The 18,969-nt window shown below is 39.5% G+C and overlaps 1 protein-coding gene across 7 annotated transcripts in view; it reads left to right on the top strand.

Moving 5' to 3' along the window:
* PRSS12 (serine protease 12) overlaps nucleotides 1-18,969 on the top strand; it is a 65,649-nt gene that overhangs the window by 30,720 nt on the left and 15,960 nt on the right. For 3 of the 7 annotated variants that reach the window (XM_034771014.1, XM_034771011.1, XM_034771016.1), the window contains 4 exons: nucleotides 2,007-2,148; nucleotides 10,817-11,022; nucleotides 12,441-12,519; nucleotides 17,124-17,246. In XM_034771014.1, the coding sequence (XP_034626905.1) occupies nucleotides 2,007-2,148; nucleotides 10,817-11,022; nucleotides 12,441-12,519; nucleotides 17,124-17,246 (550 nt within the window). Of the gene's footprint in view, nucleotides 1-2,006; nucleotides 2,149-10,816; nucleotides 11,023-12,440; nucleotides 12,520-17,123; nucleotides 17,247-17,457; nucleotides 17,602-17,878; nucleotides 18,073-18,969 lie in introns of all 7 variants that reach the window. The other 4 variants (XR_004645790.1, XM_034771015.1, XM_034771013.1 and 1 more) reach the window with 4 other exon arrangements.

Raw genomic sequence — 18,969 nt, 5'->3', positions numbered from 1 at the left:
AGAGACTATATAACATAATCCTAGCTGAACAAGATTCAGTTCAGTTAAATGTATCCATAGGGTAACATTCTCTTATCCCCCTCAGTTCACCTGAAAGTCATATTAATTCCACACATCTAGACTTATTTGCTAAAATATAACAAGATGAGATAACAATAAAATACATATATTTTATTGCTAAAATCTTCTTTCCCTATCTGGGTAATATGAGTATAATTTACACTAAAATCATGTTCTTCCAGAATAGCACTTCATTACAACAGAAGAATAAAGATGAGACTGAGATTTGCTGTAATGTTTCTGGTTGGACAGAAGACAAAGGCTATATTGTTACTATTTGTTTCCTAACACTTGAGAAAGTATTAAATATTTCCTCTGAAGAGGAATTCAGTGGAGGAAGAGTATAAGAAAGAGTATTTTTAAAGGGAGACAGACAACTGGTTTAAGACACAAACCACATTTTTGTTAAAAAAAATAATGCTCTGCAGATGTTAATTTGTAATTCATTTTTTATTACACTTAACAAGTTTGGGTTATGAATTCAAATGTTTCCCATAGAGTGGTGAGGAACCAATAACAACAACAAAAAGGTTTGTTAGTATATAAGACCCAGAAAATGTAACTGACTAGAAACTAAGAGAAAGTGAACAATAAATGTAATTGCGCAGCCTGAGTTAATTGCAAAATGTAAATATATGGTAAACTGTAAATAATAATAAAAAAATTGAAGTGAAAAACATTTTAATATTAAAAATAATTCTGTTTTAAAGCTTTTTCGCTTTTAATAAGATAACTCTGGGTGAATTCAGCCCAATGACTAATGCCAAATTAACACTAGTTTTGCTAAGGGCAAAATCTGGCCCATTATTTGCTCTTCCTCTTGGATAGGCAGTAATTGTCACTGGCTTTCTAGCTAAGTTGTCTTCCATTTGTGGGAGAGTGCGAAGGAATAATAGCTTGTCCAATTATTGGAAAGAACTCTAATGTAAAGTATTAGAGATATATCAAGTACTACTTACCAAAAGATTTAGGAGCTGATTCTCATTTACACAGAGTTAAGGGGCCTCAAATTGAATTTATGCCCACTTTAAGGCTCTGGCTCTGCCCAAGAGTTGAAAAAGGGCATTAGTGTAAATGAGAATTATACCCTTAGGGCTTTTTATGATACAGTTTTTTGAAACTTGCAGTCCAAGTACTTAGCTAGAATAATAATATATGCAATTGGCCTTTGGGTAAGATTACATAATTAGTAAAAATCTCACTAATTCATATCAATGACTGGGAGACTGATTTTACATTATCAAATTTTCTGAATGAGAGTAAATGAACAAACATAATTTAAAAAAAAAAGCAAAGGAAAATCTATAACAGAATATACTTTATTTAGTTGGACAAATGTAGTTTAGTTTTAATTATGTTAATACTCCAGAGTATACTAGTCAAGATGCTGGAAAATACTTTGTATAAGTAATAAATTCATAGTAACATGGGCTAGTACATTTGTTGCTGGGCTGTAGTGTGAGCATACTGTGTGTGTGTGTGTGGCTTGTGTGAGTGATTGTATTTATCGGTGAGGTTTAGCTAAATCCTCCTGTAAAAGTCTTCTATGAAGAATATGGTCTGCTCAAATGGGTAGTGTGTGGGTGTAGCCTCATAACACAAGAATCAACCAGATTGTTCTCTACTGTTGGTGAAAAAACTGGGCTGTGTAAGTTCCAGTCAAGTTATAAGCTATGCTACATATTTATATGTAATAGAAGAAACCGATGAACCCTACAGTTTAAAGCATAAGGAGTACAACATAAGGAGCTTCATGATTTGTTGTAATGTGTATAAAATGCTTCATGCTCCCTTCCATGACAAAATACATGAATACTTTAACAGATGATATCATTAAAGTGGAAATCTTGTTGAACATAAGCGTCAGTTGACCCCTAACCCTGGAATGTGATGAAATCACCTAAAATACTAGTTTTTGTTTCTACTATTGTGTAACTTATTCCTAGGTCCTCCCATCAGGCTGATGGATGGTGAGAATAAGAAAGAAGGACGTGTGGAGATTTTTATCAATGGCCAGTGGGGCACAATTTGTGATGATGGATGGTCTGATAAGGATGCAGCTGTGGTCTGTCGACAGCTTGGCTACAAGTAAGAAAAATCCTTTGACTATTCTTCAAGTTATCTGATTACCATATCTGATTGCACAAAGTGTGTGTAACTGAGTATTACCTGACTAGGTAATACTTGTCTGTGTAGTATACTTTTACTCTGCTATACTTGAAATATACAAAAGTAAAGCATACTACAATTTTACTACTTCTTCATAAAGAAGCTAATATTCCTCAGAAAAGGGGCAGTAATGCCAAAGCATAATTGTCTTTACTAAGCTCAGCTAACAACTGAAGTGTAGGCTAAAAGCAGTTATTGAAAAATGTGTTTAATAAAACCAAATATTTCAAGATGACTAAGCTACTGTATAAATCCTATATTTTACTTATTTTTGTGGCTATTCATATTATATATGCACAATATGCCAAATTCCCATTTACACTCAACTTCTGTGAGTTGCACCGATGTAACTGAGAAGAGAATTAGGCTCAACATATCTGCTCAATATTCTTTCCTGCTCTGAACTATTTTTACCTTACTTCTTCGATTATAACTGAGCTTGGTTTCCAATCTTCCTAAAGTGCTAATGAAGTTCAAGGAAATGAATTGCCACATCCTTCAGGAATGGAAAGATAATGGAAACAAGAAGAAAATTAACATTAAAAAGAATGTCCTGGGGTGTAGTCTAGAGTTGAGTAGTACAGATAATGGTCAATACAGAAATAATTATCTGTATCTAGAGATTCTGTATTTAGAAATTCTTTGTTTTTTTTATTTTATTTGTATTGTAATTATTGTTTCTGGATTTTGGTGATAAATGACAATTATCTTAATTTATATAACACCTTTAATCTCAAAAGATTTTAAACTGATGCACATGGACATAATTTATCTATCACCTGAGATGTAGCCATGTTTGGGGTGAAACAAAAGTAATATTTAACAGTTCAGTGTAACATTACACATTAAAAAAGGAAAGGTAGTACAGCATGTGTATCCCAATGAAACTACAAAGGAGTTACATATGGTCAAGACAGTAAAACCAGCTTTGAATTTGGCCAAACTATTAGGGACAATGATCTTACTCATGCAAAGAGCTCAATGTAATTGTTTATTGATCACAAGTAGTTTTTATAAACTATGATTTTATTAATATCTATGTGCTATGATCTTGAAAGACCTCAAATAGTTGTGAAGTCTTAAGTGGCTTTAATGACTTACTTCATTTTCTATCTAGTCCAAAAGATAGCAACTCCAGCAGCACACTGCCCAATGCCACAAGGCATCGGTATTGCTTTAGTACTGACTCAAAGGTAAGAGTGCTAGTCCCTGAATCAACAGCACTGAGAGGTTTTTCGTTCATTTACTGACCTGCCCTGACCCTGCTTAGTTTGTGAGATTTGAAGGGATCATAACACAAGGAGCCTGGCTGCAGGGTACATGATAATAACTTGAATAAGCCTGCTGAAATAAAATAACAGAGCTAACAGGAAAAAATATTTAATTAAAAAAATTGCAACTTTTACATGCCACTGGTGAACAAAGCCATTCAATCAGCCTTGCACTGCTCATTAGAAATTTCTTGTTTGGGCACTAGGAATCAAGGTAGGTGTGATGGCCAAGGACAGACTTATATTATAGTAGTGCTAATAAGATCTGAAAATTGTCTAGAAAAGGCTGCTTTGCTTTGAATGTTTTTTCAAATAACTTCCAAGCTAAAGAACCTTATAGATTTGTATTATTTCCTACTGAGTCATTTAGTCTGCTTCTTCCTCAGCCTACTCAGATGCACAGGCTTTTCATATTTCTGTCACAGACACACCAAACCCACTCACTCATTCCCAATATAGTAGGGTACATATCAGCTGAAGGACTCGGGGCAGAGTACAAATCTTGGATATTTGGGGATTCTGATAATTCAAAGAGTCAGCCAGCACACTTGGAAGTCAGTGCTGAGGACTGGTTTCCCTATTCCTTGCTTGTTCAGTAAATGGTGACAGCTACACTCCAGGAGCTTGACTTTGCTCTTATGTTCAGCCATATATATATGTGAGAACAATCAGGTCCGAGGATTTCACTGCATATATTTGTTTGCGCTGGTTCAGACTTCAGTCTGAGTGCTGATTTGAGTGTCCCATTACAAGGTTAAGATCTTCTATTTACACACTGAAGTTTGAAATTGGGCTCTGTGAGTGCTGCTTTTTAGAAACAAAACTAGTCTTTTTCTGGAAAATGTTGGCAAAGAGCTAAATACTGAAGCTGACATCAATTTTCATTAAGAATGGCGATGGAACTAAAAGTTCATACTGAGGTATTATTTTCCACTTATAGCACTGCTACTGGGAAACTTAGGTTGTCTGACTTTACATTTTTTTCCTGGAAAATGTGAAGCCTGTAAATCATACATACATATTTTTGACTCAGGCCAGCAGGGGAGAGGAGATTTCCTTAAAATGCAGACTTGTGCAATAGAGAGTAAAACAAATTAATTAATAGTTGTACTGTATATATTACTTCCATGGTTAACAAGGAACTATGTTTTTATTTTTACAAAATACTGATTAGTAACATTAATAACCTTTTTAATTAAGATTTGTTTCTGAAGTTGAATCTGGAAAACCTAAGTTGGCAAGATGTCTAGGCCCCAATTAATAGTACTTTTAAAGCTCTGTCATTAAGCCAGCTTGCATACTTGTAGATTAATGTTAGTAGCAAAAAAACAATCTGAAGAACATTAGAAAGCCATCCTCCTAATGGGAAAAGCAGTTGTGAAATAATAAAAAAAATTAACGGTGGCTAATCAAAACACGCTTAAAACTGAAAGAACATGCACCTTTCGTGAAGCATTACCTAATGTCTGACAAAGACTAGCAAGTAGAGTAATTTTATAGATAGGGGAAAAGGATAGAAGAAAGATGTTTTAGAAGCTCTTATGCTTGTTGAGCAAGTTAATTGGCATGATGAAAATTCTAAGATTTGGGGCCCTTTTCTGGAAGAACTGGGTTATGAATATATAAACATATATGAAATGAAGATTAGGATATTTTTTTCAGTACAGTTTTGGTAATGTAGCAGAAACTTCCATTCAACCTTTTCCATGCACATTTTCTGTATGGGAGGACAGGTTTTTGTCCTTGTAAGGTATTCATTAACTGGAACATCTATATATACCACTGTGTGCTTATGCGCTTGGTGGGTCTAGTCTACCATATTGGAGTACAGATCCCCGCGTTTTATCTGTGTTTCTTTTACATACCAGCTTAATGCAGAATTCAGAATTCCCTCTTTGTTCTGCAGTAGCAGCTGATGTCATTGGAGGCACAGACAGTGGAATTTTCAGAAGTGCTCTGCAGTAACTGAACTGTGCCCCCATTGATCCCACCTAGACCCCCTCAGCTGGGATCATGGCTTGATAATGAATGAGAGACTGAAGACAGAGGCTGGAGGTCACTCTACTAATGTCTGGAGCACAGCAGTAAGGACAACTGATATAAAGGACAGCTTTTTAAACATTATATTCAGGTGCAAAAAATTTGCACAAATATATATATTAGTATTTACATGTGCATTTTCCACAGGGCTGGGTGTGTAAATCAGGAAAATATACATGCAAATGGCAACTTGTAATTTAGTGTAATTTGGGTGCCTAACTCCCTTAGGCATCTTTGAAAATCCCTGATTCACTGTCTCCAAATTAAACCCTTCAGAGGGAGATTGAGGGGGACAGTGTTTACTAGCTGATTCGGTATCCAAACATGGCTGTTTCTTCCCCTTCTGCTCTGTACCAGACACTATTAACTAGGTGACCTACACACTCTGCTTCAATCAGGAAATGATAGCAGGGTATGAAAACAGAAAATCAAATTAAAATCATACATATGTATTAAAGAAATGTACTAAAATTAGTGTCTTACTCAAAAGAGCAAGGAGTGGGGCCTTTTGAACTAGTTAACAGGATATCCCGATTAACAGATGACTCCATTTTAACAGTAATGCCCCTGCAGAGCTCATCAAGTTACTGTATAAGGCCATGAACCCGGGAGGAACTACTGAGATAGTGATTGAGGCCCAGATCCTCAAAGGTATTTAGATGCCTATCTACCACTGATTTCAGTGGGAGTTAAGCACCTAAATACATCTGAGGCTCTGGGGCCAACCCTGCTGCCTGTCCTGGGGCAACTGTGAAATACCTGCTCTGGTGACCCAGCATGTGTAGCTGTAGCTGGAGTGGAAGGTGGTAATTAATATATACACTTTCTGATAAAGATGGACTGAAAGCTGTTTTTACAGCATGTTCTAGCACAAAACTGAAATGCCTAAGACCTAAATAACATTAAATATCTAGATCTCCCAATATGTGGAATTACTTTCCCCATTAAGCAGTACTATTTGTTGTTGAGCATCATTAGACTTAAGTCTGTTCCCTGGGAGATGTCCCTTTTAAACCGATTTTTTGATTAAGCAAGTGTCGATTAAGTGGAGTGCACTGAATAAACTCCCATGAATAGCAATTTATCAGCAATGTGGCAGCCTGCACCAGTGCATGGCAACAGAAAAGTTTCCTGAAACGGTGTGGAAAAGCCCCCTTGAAACAGGCTACTCATACTGATACTTCTGATGCTTTGGCAGCTATAACCTTTGCGCCAATGAATAATCTCACTCTCTCCTTCTCCTTTCTCCTTAAAAACTACTACTTTTTCCTCCATATCTTTTTGTGTACAAACTATTGACTTGTATGTTATATTGTTTTGTGTGAGATTTAGATTTAAGCTCTTTGGGGTGTGGACTTTAAGTATTTAATAAAACACTATGAGCACAATGACACACCATAAATAATAAATATTCCTAGAAGGGTTTAGAAATGAAAGGTGGTAATTCACAATCAGGTAAATTAATTTACCCTGAGGAACTGTAGGAAAATACCTCACTAAACATTACTAGATGCTCTTGACAAAGTTTTCTTAAAGGGAGATCGCCAAAGTAGATCTGATTTTGCAATAAAAGCCTGGAATTTGTCACTGTTTTGTGATACTATATATGGACACATCAGCTCCCCACAGAAATCAGGGAGTTTGTATGTTCCTTGTGTCGTGTGTATGTATCTGCAATCAATATAATTGTTCAGAGAGGTGTGGGGGGAGGATTTGGAACAAGAAGAGACACATTGTTTGTGGCTAACAAGTTAAACAAATCATTCTAAACCCATTATGTAAAGATTGTCCTATAATGCTTCCAAAGTCAGCGAGGCTTTGGATTATCTGGCATGTACGTGCAGGTCACACAAATTAAAATGTCTAGGGACAGCTTGACTTTGTGCTACCAACTCTGTCAGCTGTTTTCTAAATTTGTCTTTTGCAGATTTTTGTAATTCACTTATTTTATTCTGCATTCCCTTTTTATTCCTCCTCTTTAGAGTGTGGTCAAAAATCCACATAGGGAATATAGATGTGCATATTCAAGTCTGAAAAGAGAGGAACATTTCACCCACCACTCTCCACTCTAAATTATATGGACATTAGAGATCCTTGGCCCCTGATCCAGCCATGTTGTGCTGCTCTCCAGTGGAAGGGGATTCTTCCATTACTATGGAATCCCCAGCTGGTGCGGAGCCTGTGCAGCTGCGTCTGTGCTACTCCCTCCCAACACTGGGGGTGTTATTTATTTTTCTGCCTAATTTGGTATTATTAAACATCCCTGTTTGAAATGTTAGTCTGCACAAATGCACTCATGCTTCTCACTGGACATACAGTTATCCCTTTGGACACATACTAATGTCCTCCTTTTCAAAATGTAGCCTTAGGGTATGTCTACACTGCTCTACAAGACCTGCAGCACTGCCATGGCTGGCCCGGGTCAGCTGACTCGGGCTCAGGCTGTGGGGTTAAAAATTGCAGTGTAGACGTTTGGGCTCCAGCTGGAGCCCAGGCTCTGAAATCCTGTGAAGGGGGGTAGGCCTCAGGGAAGGGTATGTCTACACTGCAGTTAAAAATCTGCAGCTGGCCCATGCCAGCTGACGTGGGCTCCTGGGCTCAGGCTGCAGGGCTGTTTAATTCTGGCATAGATGTTCTGGCTCAGGCTGTAGCCTGAGCTCGGGGACATTCCCACCTTGTAAGGTCCTAGAGCCAGGGCACCAGCCCAAGCGTCTACAAACTGCAGTTAAACAGCTTATTAGCCCAAGCCTGAGTCAGCTGATCCAGGCTCTGAGACTCCGTGCCAAGGGTTTTTTATTGCTGTGTAGATGTAGCGTACCTTAGTTGAAAATATATGCACATGGTATAATATAACAACACCCTACAGCTCTTCAGCACTCAGTACATTTCAACAAAATGACCCTAACTTGCATTTTACTAATCTGCAAACTTGTAATTCTCTCACTCACACAGAGTGTTCTTGTGTGCTCACCCACTTCTCAGCAAAGCCAGCAGGAATGTCTTAGATCACTAATACTTTGTACTCTTATACACAATACACTACAGAACATTTACTAATACACTATGAAGCATTATCATAAGTAATTAAAAATCAACACATAAATGAACAAAGTGGATGAGATGAATTATTCTTGCTTTTTTGTTGTTTGTTCACTCGCTGGCTAATTTGCAAAATTCAGTCATTCACAATGGGCCTTCCAGTCATTAGTGAAATGCTACTGTATTGCCCATAATCTGTAAGGATCAGACTTTCAAATTTTAATAAAATGCCTTAAATCCCACAAATGGATACTCAGCCTGATACCTATCCAGATAAATGTCTGTCTCATGTACTTAAATGTTGTTTTCATCATCCAAGTTCAGGATTTAGACATCCTATGAAAAAGCTCATATTTCAAAATGGCTTCACACAAGTTTTTTTTAGTGGTGATTACAGATTTAGGGCCCAATACTTCAAGATTTTGCATGTCCTCAACTGCTACTGAAGCACTTTGCAGAAATGGGCCCTTATGAAGCTAAATTAATCTCTGGTGATTTCAATGGAGTTACACCCAGGATAAATTTGATGAACTCCATCAAATCTAAAGGCTGGTCTACACTGGGGAGGGGGTGGGAGGGAAATCGATCTAAGATACGCAACTTCAGCTACGCGAATAGCGTAGCTGAAGTCAAAGTATCTAAGATCGAATTACCGGGGGTCCACACAGCGCGGGATCGACGGCCGTGGCTCCCCCGCCGACTGCGCTACCGCCACTTGCTCTGGTGGAGTTCCAGAGTCGACGGTGAGCGTGTTCGGGGATCGATATATCGTGTCTTAACGAGACGCGATATATCGATCCTGGATAAATCGATTGCTACCCTCCGATATGGCAGGTAGTGAAGACATACCTAAAGATTTCTGTAATGCCCATCACTGGGCATCACTGTAGTCTCTAATATTTGGATTAAAGCTTGGCTAAATTGATAGATAGATAAGCTACCTATATGATGATCCTCTGGTGGCACAGAGACAGCATAGCAGCTCCTTACCAGTTATTGGTATGGGACATGGCCTGGGCTTTGCTGGCTACTTTATTGACTGTGTGGGGCCATTGGCAGCTGGTGCAATTTACAGCAGTTTGGGGACTGTTCTAACTTACACTGGGGAACTTGACTGGTGCACAGCCAGTCCAGGACTGGCAGAGCATAAAAGTATTTAACCCACCATCCCCCACACACATATCCAGTCCTGGCTGCTCCGCAGCTGCAACTGAAGATCAGGGCCATCATACTTATCCTGGTGTGTTCATTAGAACCTGCTTTTGTGGGATGGCTGGGAGAAAAAGGTGTGTAATAATCTTGGCTACCACATAAACACAATATTAATGAGACATGCTAAAGCTTTGCCGAGATGGATGAACGTGCTATGCATCCAATTTAGATGTGCTTGAGGGAAAGCAAAGTCTGACTGGTAAATAAATTAAAATAATTTCTCTATTAGATTATGCCACAGTGATTAATTCTCCATCTGATAGACTCACCACTTAGTTGTAAGACCAATATTATATGGTAGCAATAAGATCTAATGGTTTGTGTGGCTGGAAAAGATCCAACTCTGAACTTTACTTTTTGCAAAAGTATTATTACAACAATGACATTTATCTCTTTCTCTAACTGTATTATTATTTTACATCTAAAATAAAAGTACAACGTGCTGCAGTTTGAAGGTTATATTCTGTATATACTATTAATGATTTTCTGTGCCATGCTGCCCTGGTTTATGTTCATAGTTGCCATTAATGTATGGTATACTTTAAGGCATAGTTCCCAATAAACTGTAGGTCTCCTTCCTTATTTAGCCAGTTTAGTTTTCGGAAAAAATCTTAACACAAATAAATTATTTTTAGCATACACAGATGCTGAGTTTAGGCAAGGATTAAACAGATTATGGAAAAAAAGGTGGCATGGGTTTTTGTTTCATGCTATTACAATATAAAAATCCTTTCCCTTTCCATAGAGCTTTTAGCTAAGGATACAAAAGCATTTTACAAACATTAACTAATGAATCCTCCAAAGTTAGTCAGTTATTATTCTAGTGTATAAATAAGTTAATAGAGGCAATGAGAAGGTAAGTGACTTGTCCAAAGTTCTGCAGTGAAGTAGTAACAAAACTTGGAATAAAACCTCAGTCTCCATCCTTAGTACCCTACTCACATCCTCTTCTATATATTTCAGTTTAGGCAAATGTAGGACAATGCTTAAAACATTTTAATTAAACAACGGTGTTCTGCTTGCAGAGGCTCAGCTAGAGCAAGGACTATGGCATATTTTGGGGAAGGGAAAGGACCAATCCACGTGGATAATGTGAAATGTACAGGAAATGAGAGATCCCTGGCAGACTGCATAAAACAGGATATTGGAACACACAACTGCCGTCACAGTGAAGATGCTGGTGTGATCTGCGACTACCTTGGCAAGAAGGCCTCCGGGAACAGTAATAAAAGTGAAATACCTTTGTGAGGTTTATGGCAATAGATTCAAAACTAGGTATATGATGATGATTGCTAGAAAAAGAAAAGGAAGGAAGTGAAAAATCTGATCTCACAGGAGAAAAATGTACATATTTATAAACAAAAATCTATACCTTAAAATCTGTGGGTCTGGTGCTTGCTCTTTATGTCATTCTGGCAGTGCAAAGGAACCACAAAGCCAATTGAAATGGCACAGGGGAATCCTCTAGCTTAACCACATGGGGACCGTTGCAGTTAGGTGCAGCCAGGGCTTTAAGTTATGCTAGGTGTTAAACCAGATCCAGGGAGGCATAAAGGTGAGTGAACAACCACCTTTATCCCCTCCCACCACCTGTGCCAAGCATAGATTGGCTGCAGCTGAGGACTGAGCTCTATAGAGAGCCAAATTCTTCTCTCACACCCGTGTAAATTAGGAATTACTTTGTTGTATACAGTGTGACTGTAGCCATGTCAGTCCCAGGGTACTAGAGAGACAAGTGGGTGAGGTAATATTGTGTATTGTACCTATTTCTGTTGGTGAGCGAGACAGGCTTTTGAGCTTACAGTTTCTTTAGTCAGTAAGGACAAGATTCTGCAAGGTGCTGAGTATCATCCCCATCCAGTGAGACCTGGAGAGCTCTGTATAAGCACAAAAACTTCTCTCACCAAGAGAAGTTGGTCTAATAAAAAAGATTACCTCACCCACCCTGTCTCTCAAATTACTTTGTAGAAGTCAAAGGAGTGACTCTAGATTTACACTGATGTAACTCAGAGCAGAATATTGGTCTTATAGTTAAATCACTTCAGGTATGATAAATAAGGAAAGATTTCCAGCTCTTTGTGTGTATTATTCATATTATAACCTTCATATTTATGAAAAGATTCTTTTTTAGTGGATCACATGTAGAAGGGTAACTCGTTCTTACACTGTGAACTGAAAAAGACTGCAGATAATGGTTTGAACACCTGTTTAGCTTTCTATTAGGGCATGGGGGATAGTGCTCATTGCCTAGTTATCACAATTCAGAAAATATTCAGACAGAACCTTTAAAAGGTGTGGGTCAAAAATATTTGTGTGGGAGTCCTGTGTATGGAGAGTGAACAATGTGGGAGTCAAAATCCACCATGAAGATACCAGAATGAAATTTTGATGTAGGAGTATGTGATTATTGTTTTTTTAATTGGATTTCACTGACAAACTTTGAGAATAATATAAGGTTTGAACCTACAAGGCAGGTCCTGAGCACACAACTCCCCCTGAGTTCATTGGATGGTGATGGTACTCAACACAGAATCATGTCCTTACTGACTAAAGAAACAAAATAAAATACACTTTTTTTTTTTTATCTACCAAACCCTGTATATTGTTCCTGTGTGGGAGTTTAAGGCCTAAACCTTATTTTCTGTTTAGATTCCCTTGCTTCTGTTTGTGGATTGAGGTTACTGCATCGTCGACAGAAACGGATAATTGGTGGGAAAAATTCTTTAAGGTAAATGATATTCAGTACAGTGAAAGTCATTTTCAATGTAAAATTGTGGGATGTGCAGTTGCCATAAGCCCTCAGCCTTGTTTAGCTACTGATTAAATTTTTTGCTTCTCATGAAATAAATGCAGATTAACAATGTGAATTTTGCTATGTTGGGCTTAGTTTGGCACAAAGAACACAATTTTGTTCAACAAGTGTAGTTTTTTCCAGGCCAGTTAGAACTGGATGAATTAATTCAGAGTGAGTGAAGCTTTGTGCAGCCCCATCCAAAGGCTGATGTTCCAGCCTACATCTCTTCCTCTGTCTCCTCATCTTCAGTCTCTGTGGGACATCATGGTGCATCATGACCTTTCTCTGGCTACTTCTACACTACATGCCACTGGCAATACGTGTAGCTGTACATCCACACTGTGGTATGTAGCAAATGAACCTTTCCCCGCTGCCTCCCCTCTGTCAGAGTCTTTCCCGGCTGGCAGAATCTTCCCTGCAATGGGTAAAGAGCTCCAGCAGTGGGGAACAGACGGACTGTTTCTCTGTGGCAGGGAAGAGCGCCAGCAGAGAGAACTGCCGGAGCCTCTCTTTCCTGCCGGAGCCTTTCCCAGTAGCTGCAGTCTTTTCTTGCGGTGGCGAAAGGCTCCAGTAGTGGGGAAGCAGTGTAGACGGGGAAGCACAGTTTGGGCAAGCAGAGAGCTGCGGAGGGTATGTACCCAAGTACATACCCACATCCTTTATGTGTGTCTTTCCTCTACTTGCTTAAGCCATGCCTCACCATCTACACTGCTATTCATACCTGTGCTAGCATAGTATGCACAATACATGTTTCCAAAAGAAGGATGCAGTGTAGAGGCAACCTGTAACACACAGTAATTATGCAGACATTCCCATGAAGCCACTCTGCCTACGGTCCTTCCTGTACAGCCCTCATGTGGGGCATAGAGGATGTTTTTTTATTTCTAGTGTCTTTGTGAGCCATTTGATGTGCATATGCGATATTCAAAATTTGAGTAATTGGTTGGACACACAAATCACATTTCATGTTTCAATATCTTGATCGACTGTGCGGAACTCTTACAGACAGATTTCCAGTGGGCAATCTTAGGATTCTGAATTCAGAATTTGCTTTATGTGAATACTTTGTAATATGCACTTAAATTTTGTTGTTTGAGTTAACATTCCTGCTGGTGAATTTGTTCACTAGAATATTCCTAGAAAGCACACAGAAAGGGAGCAGGAACACATTCAAAGCAAATCTGAGGACCAGATCAAAAAATAACTCGGTGGTCAGATATTGCATTTCACTTTTGGGTACATTGGAATTTTATTCTTTAATCAGCTTAAATTACTTTCCTTAGAAAAACAGCCATTTCAGTTTCTCCTGAGAAGCAAATCCAGAACAATAGCTGTGAACCATATCGATGGATCTGTGGGTCTGCTATGCATTTAAAAGAACTGTAAAAGGCTAAATAGCATGAAAGGAGGTTGGGTATTATTAACGCATTAAAAACATCATTTTTCTAAAGTAAAATATACTTTGTTGATGATGATATAGCTGTGAAATAAGACTTTTCATTAACTGGTAGTTGGTTCGTGGCCATATTGGTATATAACATGCCCCCCTATGTTCACCCACCCACACTTGTATAACTGCAAGTACAGATAGACTTGTTTTCTTAATATTTGTGAATTATGACAACCACAAAGACTATTCATAATATCTTATGGATACAGGAATAAGGAACAAGGTATAAGGAATGTGATGGTGAATGATACAAAGAATATTATAAAGCCTTCATATAAAAATATGGTTTGTCCTATTTAGAATACCGTGCACAGTATTGGTCACCCCAACTCCAAAAGGCTATTGCAGATCAGGAGAGGGTTTCAGAGAAGAGTGACAAAAATGATCCAGGGAAAAACTGACATATGCAGAGAGATTGAAAAGACTGGTATTGTTCACCTTAGAAAGGAGACAAAGAAGAGGGGATAAATATAAAAAATAATGAATAGTATAGAGAAAGGAGATCAGGAACTTCTGTTCTCCCAGTATTATACCACAAGAACAAGGGGACAGAGTATGAAATTTAAAAGGTGGGAAATTCAAAACCAATAAAAGGGAAATACTTTTTCACACAATGCTTTATTAGACTGTGGCACTTGGTGCCACAGGAAATCATTGAGGCAAAATATTTAACCAGATTCAAAAAGGGATTGGATATTATATGGATGTCAAGAATATCCAGAATTATCATAATTAAGGCTGCGAGTCTTTCACAGAGGTCACAGAAGCCACGGATTCTGTGACTTTTCAGGACTTCGGTGACTGCTGCAGCAGCTGGTGCGGCTGACCCGGAGGCCCCAGGCAACTGGTCCTGGGCGCTGCCCCGGAGCAGCGGTCCGGAAGCAGCAGCGACACCCCAGGCTGCCCCTGTCTGGAGGAGCAGCGGTGGTGGTGGGGCCATGGGCCACCCCTGGTCTGAAGCAGCGGCAGTGGTGGTGGGGCCATGGGCTGCCCCCCAGCCCAGAGGAGCAGTGGTGGGGCCACGGGTCGTCCCCTGGCCCAGAAGAGCAGCAGCAGTGGTGGGGCCCCAGGCTGCCCCCCGGCCTGGAGGTGGAGCCCAAGGCCACCCCCAGGAGTGGCCGTGGGGGGGGGGGGGGGCCCAGGCCACCCTCCAGCCCAGAGTGGCGGCGGCAGGGCCCCCGGCCGCTCCCGGCTCTGGAGCGGCAGCAGGGCCCTGGGCTGTCCCCCACACACAGGAGCAGCAGCGTCCCCCCCTCAGCAGGTAAGATTTAGTTAGGAGTATTTTTAGTAAAAGTCCTGGATAGGACTTTTTGGTTGTTGCCCGTGACCTGTCCATGACTTTTACTAAAAATACCCGTAACTAACTCGTAGCCTTAATCATAACTAATAAAATTTTTGAAAGGGATATCAAACCTCATGCTTCAGGTCTTAAAGTCAATTTTTAACTATTAGAGACCAGGATGAGACCTATGTGAAGGGCAGATTACCCTACTTTCCTCTGAAGCATCTGGTACTTGCTAGTGTCAGACACTGGACTAGATGAAACACTGCTCTGGTCCTGTTTGTCAATTCCTGTGTTCTAGTATTCCTATTCAAATGGATATTTGTTAAAATTAAACTAGCTGCTACTTATATTCTGGCTGCTGTTCTCTCTCTTCCCTTCTTGCTAGTTCTATCTGTCTATAGGAAGATGTAAGAACTGAATCTTAGAATCATAGAATATCAGGGTTGGAAGGGACCTCAGGAGGTCATCTAGTCCAACCCCCTGCTCAAAGCAGGACCAATTCCCAACCAAATCATCCCAGCCAGGGCTTTGTCAAGCCTGACCTTAAAAACCTCTAAGGAATGAGATTCCACCACCGCCCTAGGTAACCCATTGCAGTGCCTCACCACCCTCCTAGTGAAAAAGTTTTTTCTAATATCCAACCTAAACCGCCCTCACTGCAACTTGAGACAATTACTCTTTGTTCTGTCATCTGCTACCACTGAGAACAGTCTAGATCCATCCTCTGTGGAACCCCCTTTCAGGTAGTTGAAAGAAGCTATCAAATCGCCCCTCATTCTTCTCTTCTGCAGACTAAACAATCCCAGTTCCCTCAGCCTCTCCTCATAAGTCATGTGCTCCAGCACCCTAATCATTTTTGTTGCCCTCCGCTGGACTCTTTCCAATTTTTCCACATCCTTCTTGTAGTGTGGGGCCCAAAACTGGACACAGTACTCCAGATGAGGCCTCACCAATGTCGAATAGAGGGGAATGATCACGTCCCTCGATCTGCTGGCAATGCCCCTACTTATACAGCCCAAAATGCCGTTAGCCTTCTTGGCAACAAGGGCACACTGTTGACTCATATCCAGCTTCTCGTCCACTGTAACCCCTAGGTCCTTTTCTTGTAATCCCACTATCAATTCCATCTTTATAGGTTTGGGAATATGTATTCTTGATCTGCTAAATTGTTTGGATTTATCTTGAATAGATGATCACATGTGGAGAGATGAGATGGAGCTAATCTGTGTATTTCTTGTTGTTTCTGCTTTTCCCTTAATCCCGTTGATGTTGAAGATTTGTTTACATCCAGTCAAGGGCAGATGGGGCAGTTAGCATTAATGGGAACAGAAAAGCAGACTGGGAGTTTTTCATGGAAATCTCCCCATCCGCCACACCCAGATTTTTGGCATGGTAGACTTCTCCTCACAGTTGCATATTTTTATATGGTAACTATTAGAACTGCTATACCTCTTCTCTCACTTGGATAATATTTGGTGGGGGACACAGATTATATGTTTTTGGCACAAAGGATGTATTCTGAGAAGGGATGATTAAACTGATTCATAGTGGGATGAAGTGCTGAGAGCGTTCGATGTCCAAGCAGTCTGTAAATTAACCTTGAGGGTTGTTGAATGGAATTCTGAATGCTATACTAACATGATTAAATGGACTCCCAATTGTTACTCAGTAAATAATATGTCTTAAGTTATTTAAACCAACGTAGCAATAGTGGCTGTACACTCAAGACAGCTTGCCAGTTACCTTTACTCTTCCATTTTGCTTAGTATACTAAAAAACACAACTTATTTATTCTCTCTTTAGGGGCGGTTGGCCCTGGCAGGTTGCCCTCCGACTGAAATCATCTCATGGTGATGGAAGACTCTTATGTGGCGCCACACTCGTCAGCAGCTGCTGGGTGCTCACTGCAGCACACTGTTTTAAGAGGTAGTACTGTATGATTAACAATGGGATACATTTCCAGTACCACTGCATTGCTACCTTTGTGAGGCCAGTGGGAAAGATACAGAGGCAAAACCCCACTCTTGCCACCAGTATAATGAAAATTGTTCTCAAAGAGACTAAGACGTCTGTTTAAAAAAAAAAAAAGTTGTGTATTAACTCATATGTTAAAACTATTCTTACTCCCACATTCTAGCATTACACAGATTGCATTCATCACTCAACAAATTTATGTTCAGAATTTCACCATTTCCAGAGAAAACCTTTATAGAGAAAACTTCAGACTTCCTTAGCATAATCACCTAAGGGACCTGGCCCGTCAGAAGATCACAGTGTACAGGTATCTGTTAACTTTTCAAGTTGAGGTGAGAACAACCAAGCAAACAAGTACATAGATCCTGTGTTGTATTTTGATGTTCTGTTCGGTAAGGCACAATCAGCTATGAAACTTAAGTGACAGTTTTCCTGTAATATTTTACAGATTAGTTGAGCTGACCTGTAAGACCCTCTCTTTGATCAAAACATTCTTCTTATTTTGTTGAATCTAAGGGAAAAGTAAATTTGCACCTTGCCCTTGTCTGATTAGAAAAACTAATTAGTTTTTCTTATTCCTTCAGCCAGGCTGACAACAACTGCCTTACTCTGTGGTTTCTTAGTGTACAAGAATCAAGTATTTTGTAGCCATCTTAAGGATTCCCCCAGCACACTCAGGGAAGCTTTAAAACATCTTCAGCCAAATACAGGAGTGAGTCTAAGAGGCTCTAAGCTGCTGTAACTTGCACCTTCTTCCGGTCATTCAGCCTACTGTACAGTAAGTTACACCACCTTCAGCTCCCTTCCACCCACTTACCACTTGATGTGTAACTAAAGCTCCCTTACAAATCATCTCTGAATTGGCCTGTTCTATTTCCTCACCTCCATTAAACTGTCATCTAACTTTTCTATATTTATTCTCCCATTTTTGCTTTTCGTATACATTTTTTCTTTTTTATGATCTTCCTGCTCAGTTTCTTTTGTGACAGCCCAATCCAGTATTTGTAACATCACAGTTCACTGCCACTGAAGTTACTGCAATGTCACAAGTACTGATTTAAATAGCAAGGAGGTGGATATAATAAACAGCTGTGGAGAAAGCTTCATTTTGAGACCAACATGTTTCAGCAATGACTGGGAAAGAAATATAGAATAACTTCAAAATAATTATAAGGAAGTTGGCTAAAATTTGCTTAAGTGTGCTGGGAGCAATTTAACTTCAACCTTTGGCCCCTTCTCTTTCCTCACTTCCCACTAGAAAAGAGGCAGGAGATTGCTTTCATTAAAATGAATGGAAATTGGTACCTTTTTTTTAGAGGCAGCTGCTCAACATCTTTTCATTTTCATGTTTCCAACAGTCATGTGGGACTCTTCCTGGTAACTGTTCAAGCCTTAATGGCCAGACTTCGTTCATTAAATCGCAGACTCTTTCCACTGAGATTCAATTGTTTTTGTTGTAGAAAATGAAAGTGCAAAGTCTTGGGTTTCTGTCATTAAAACGACTATAAGCTGGCCTCTTCATGCCTGTTCATGAGTCCCACGGTAATAACTAAGGATGAAGGTTAGCAGAGCATTTTAGAAAGACTTTTGATGGAACATTTTATTTAAGGCTTGAAAACAAAGCACTCTCTCTCCTCTCCTGTTATTGAAATCTTGTCTAATAGTAACTTGTATA

The sequence above is a fragment of the Trachemys scripta genome, chromosome 5 (genome assembly GCF_013100865.1).
Source record: "Trachemys scripta elegans isolate TJP31775 chromosome 5, CAS_Tse_1.0, whole genome shotgun sequence".
In the NCBI taxonomy this organism is placed as follows: Eukaryota; Metazoa; Chordata; order Testudines; family Emydidae; genus Trachemys; species Trachemys scripta.
Note: the sequence above shows the minus strand (reverse complement) of the source record. Positions and strands in the feature narration are given on the sequence as shown.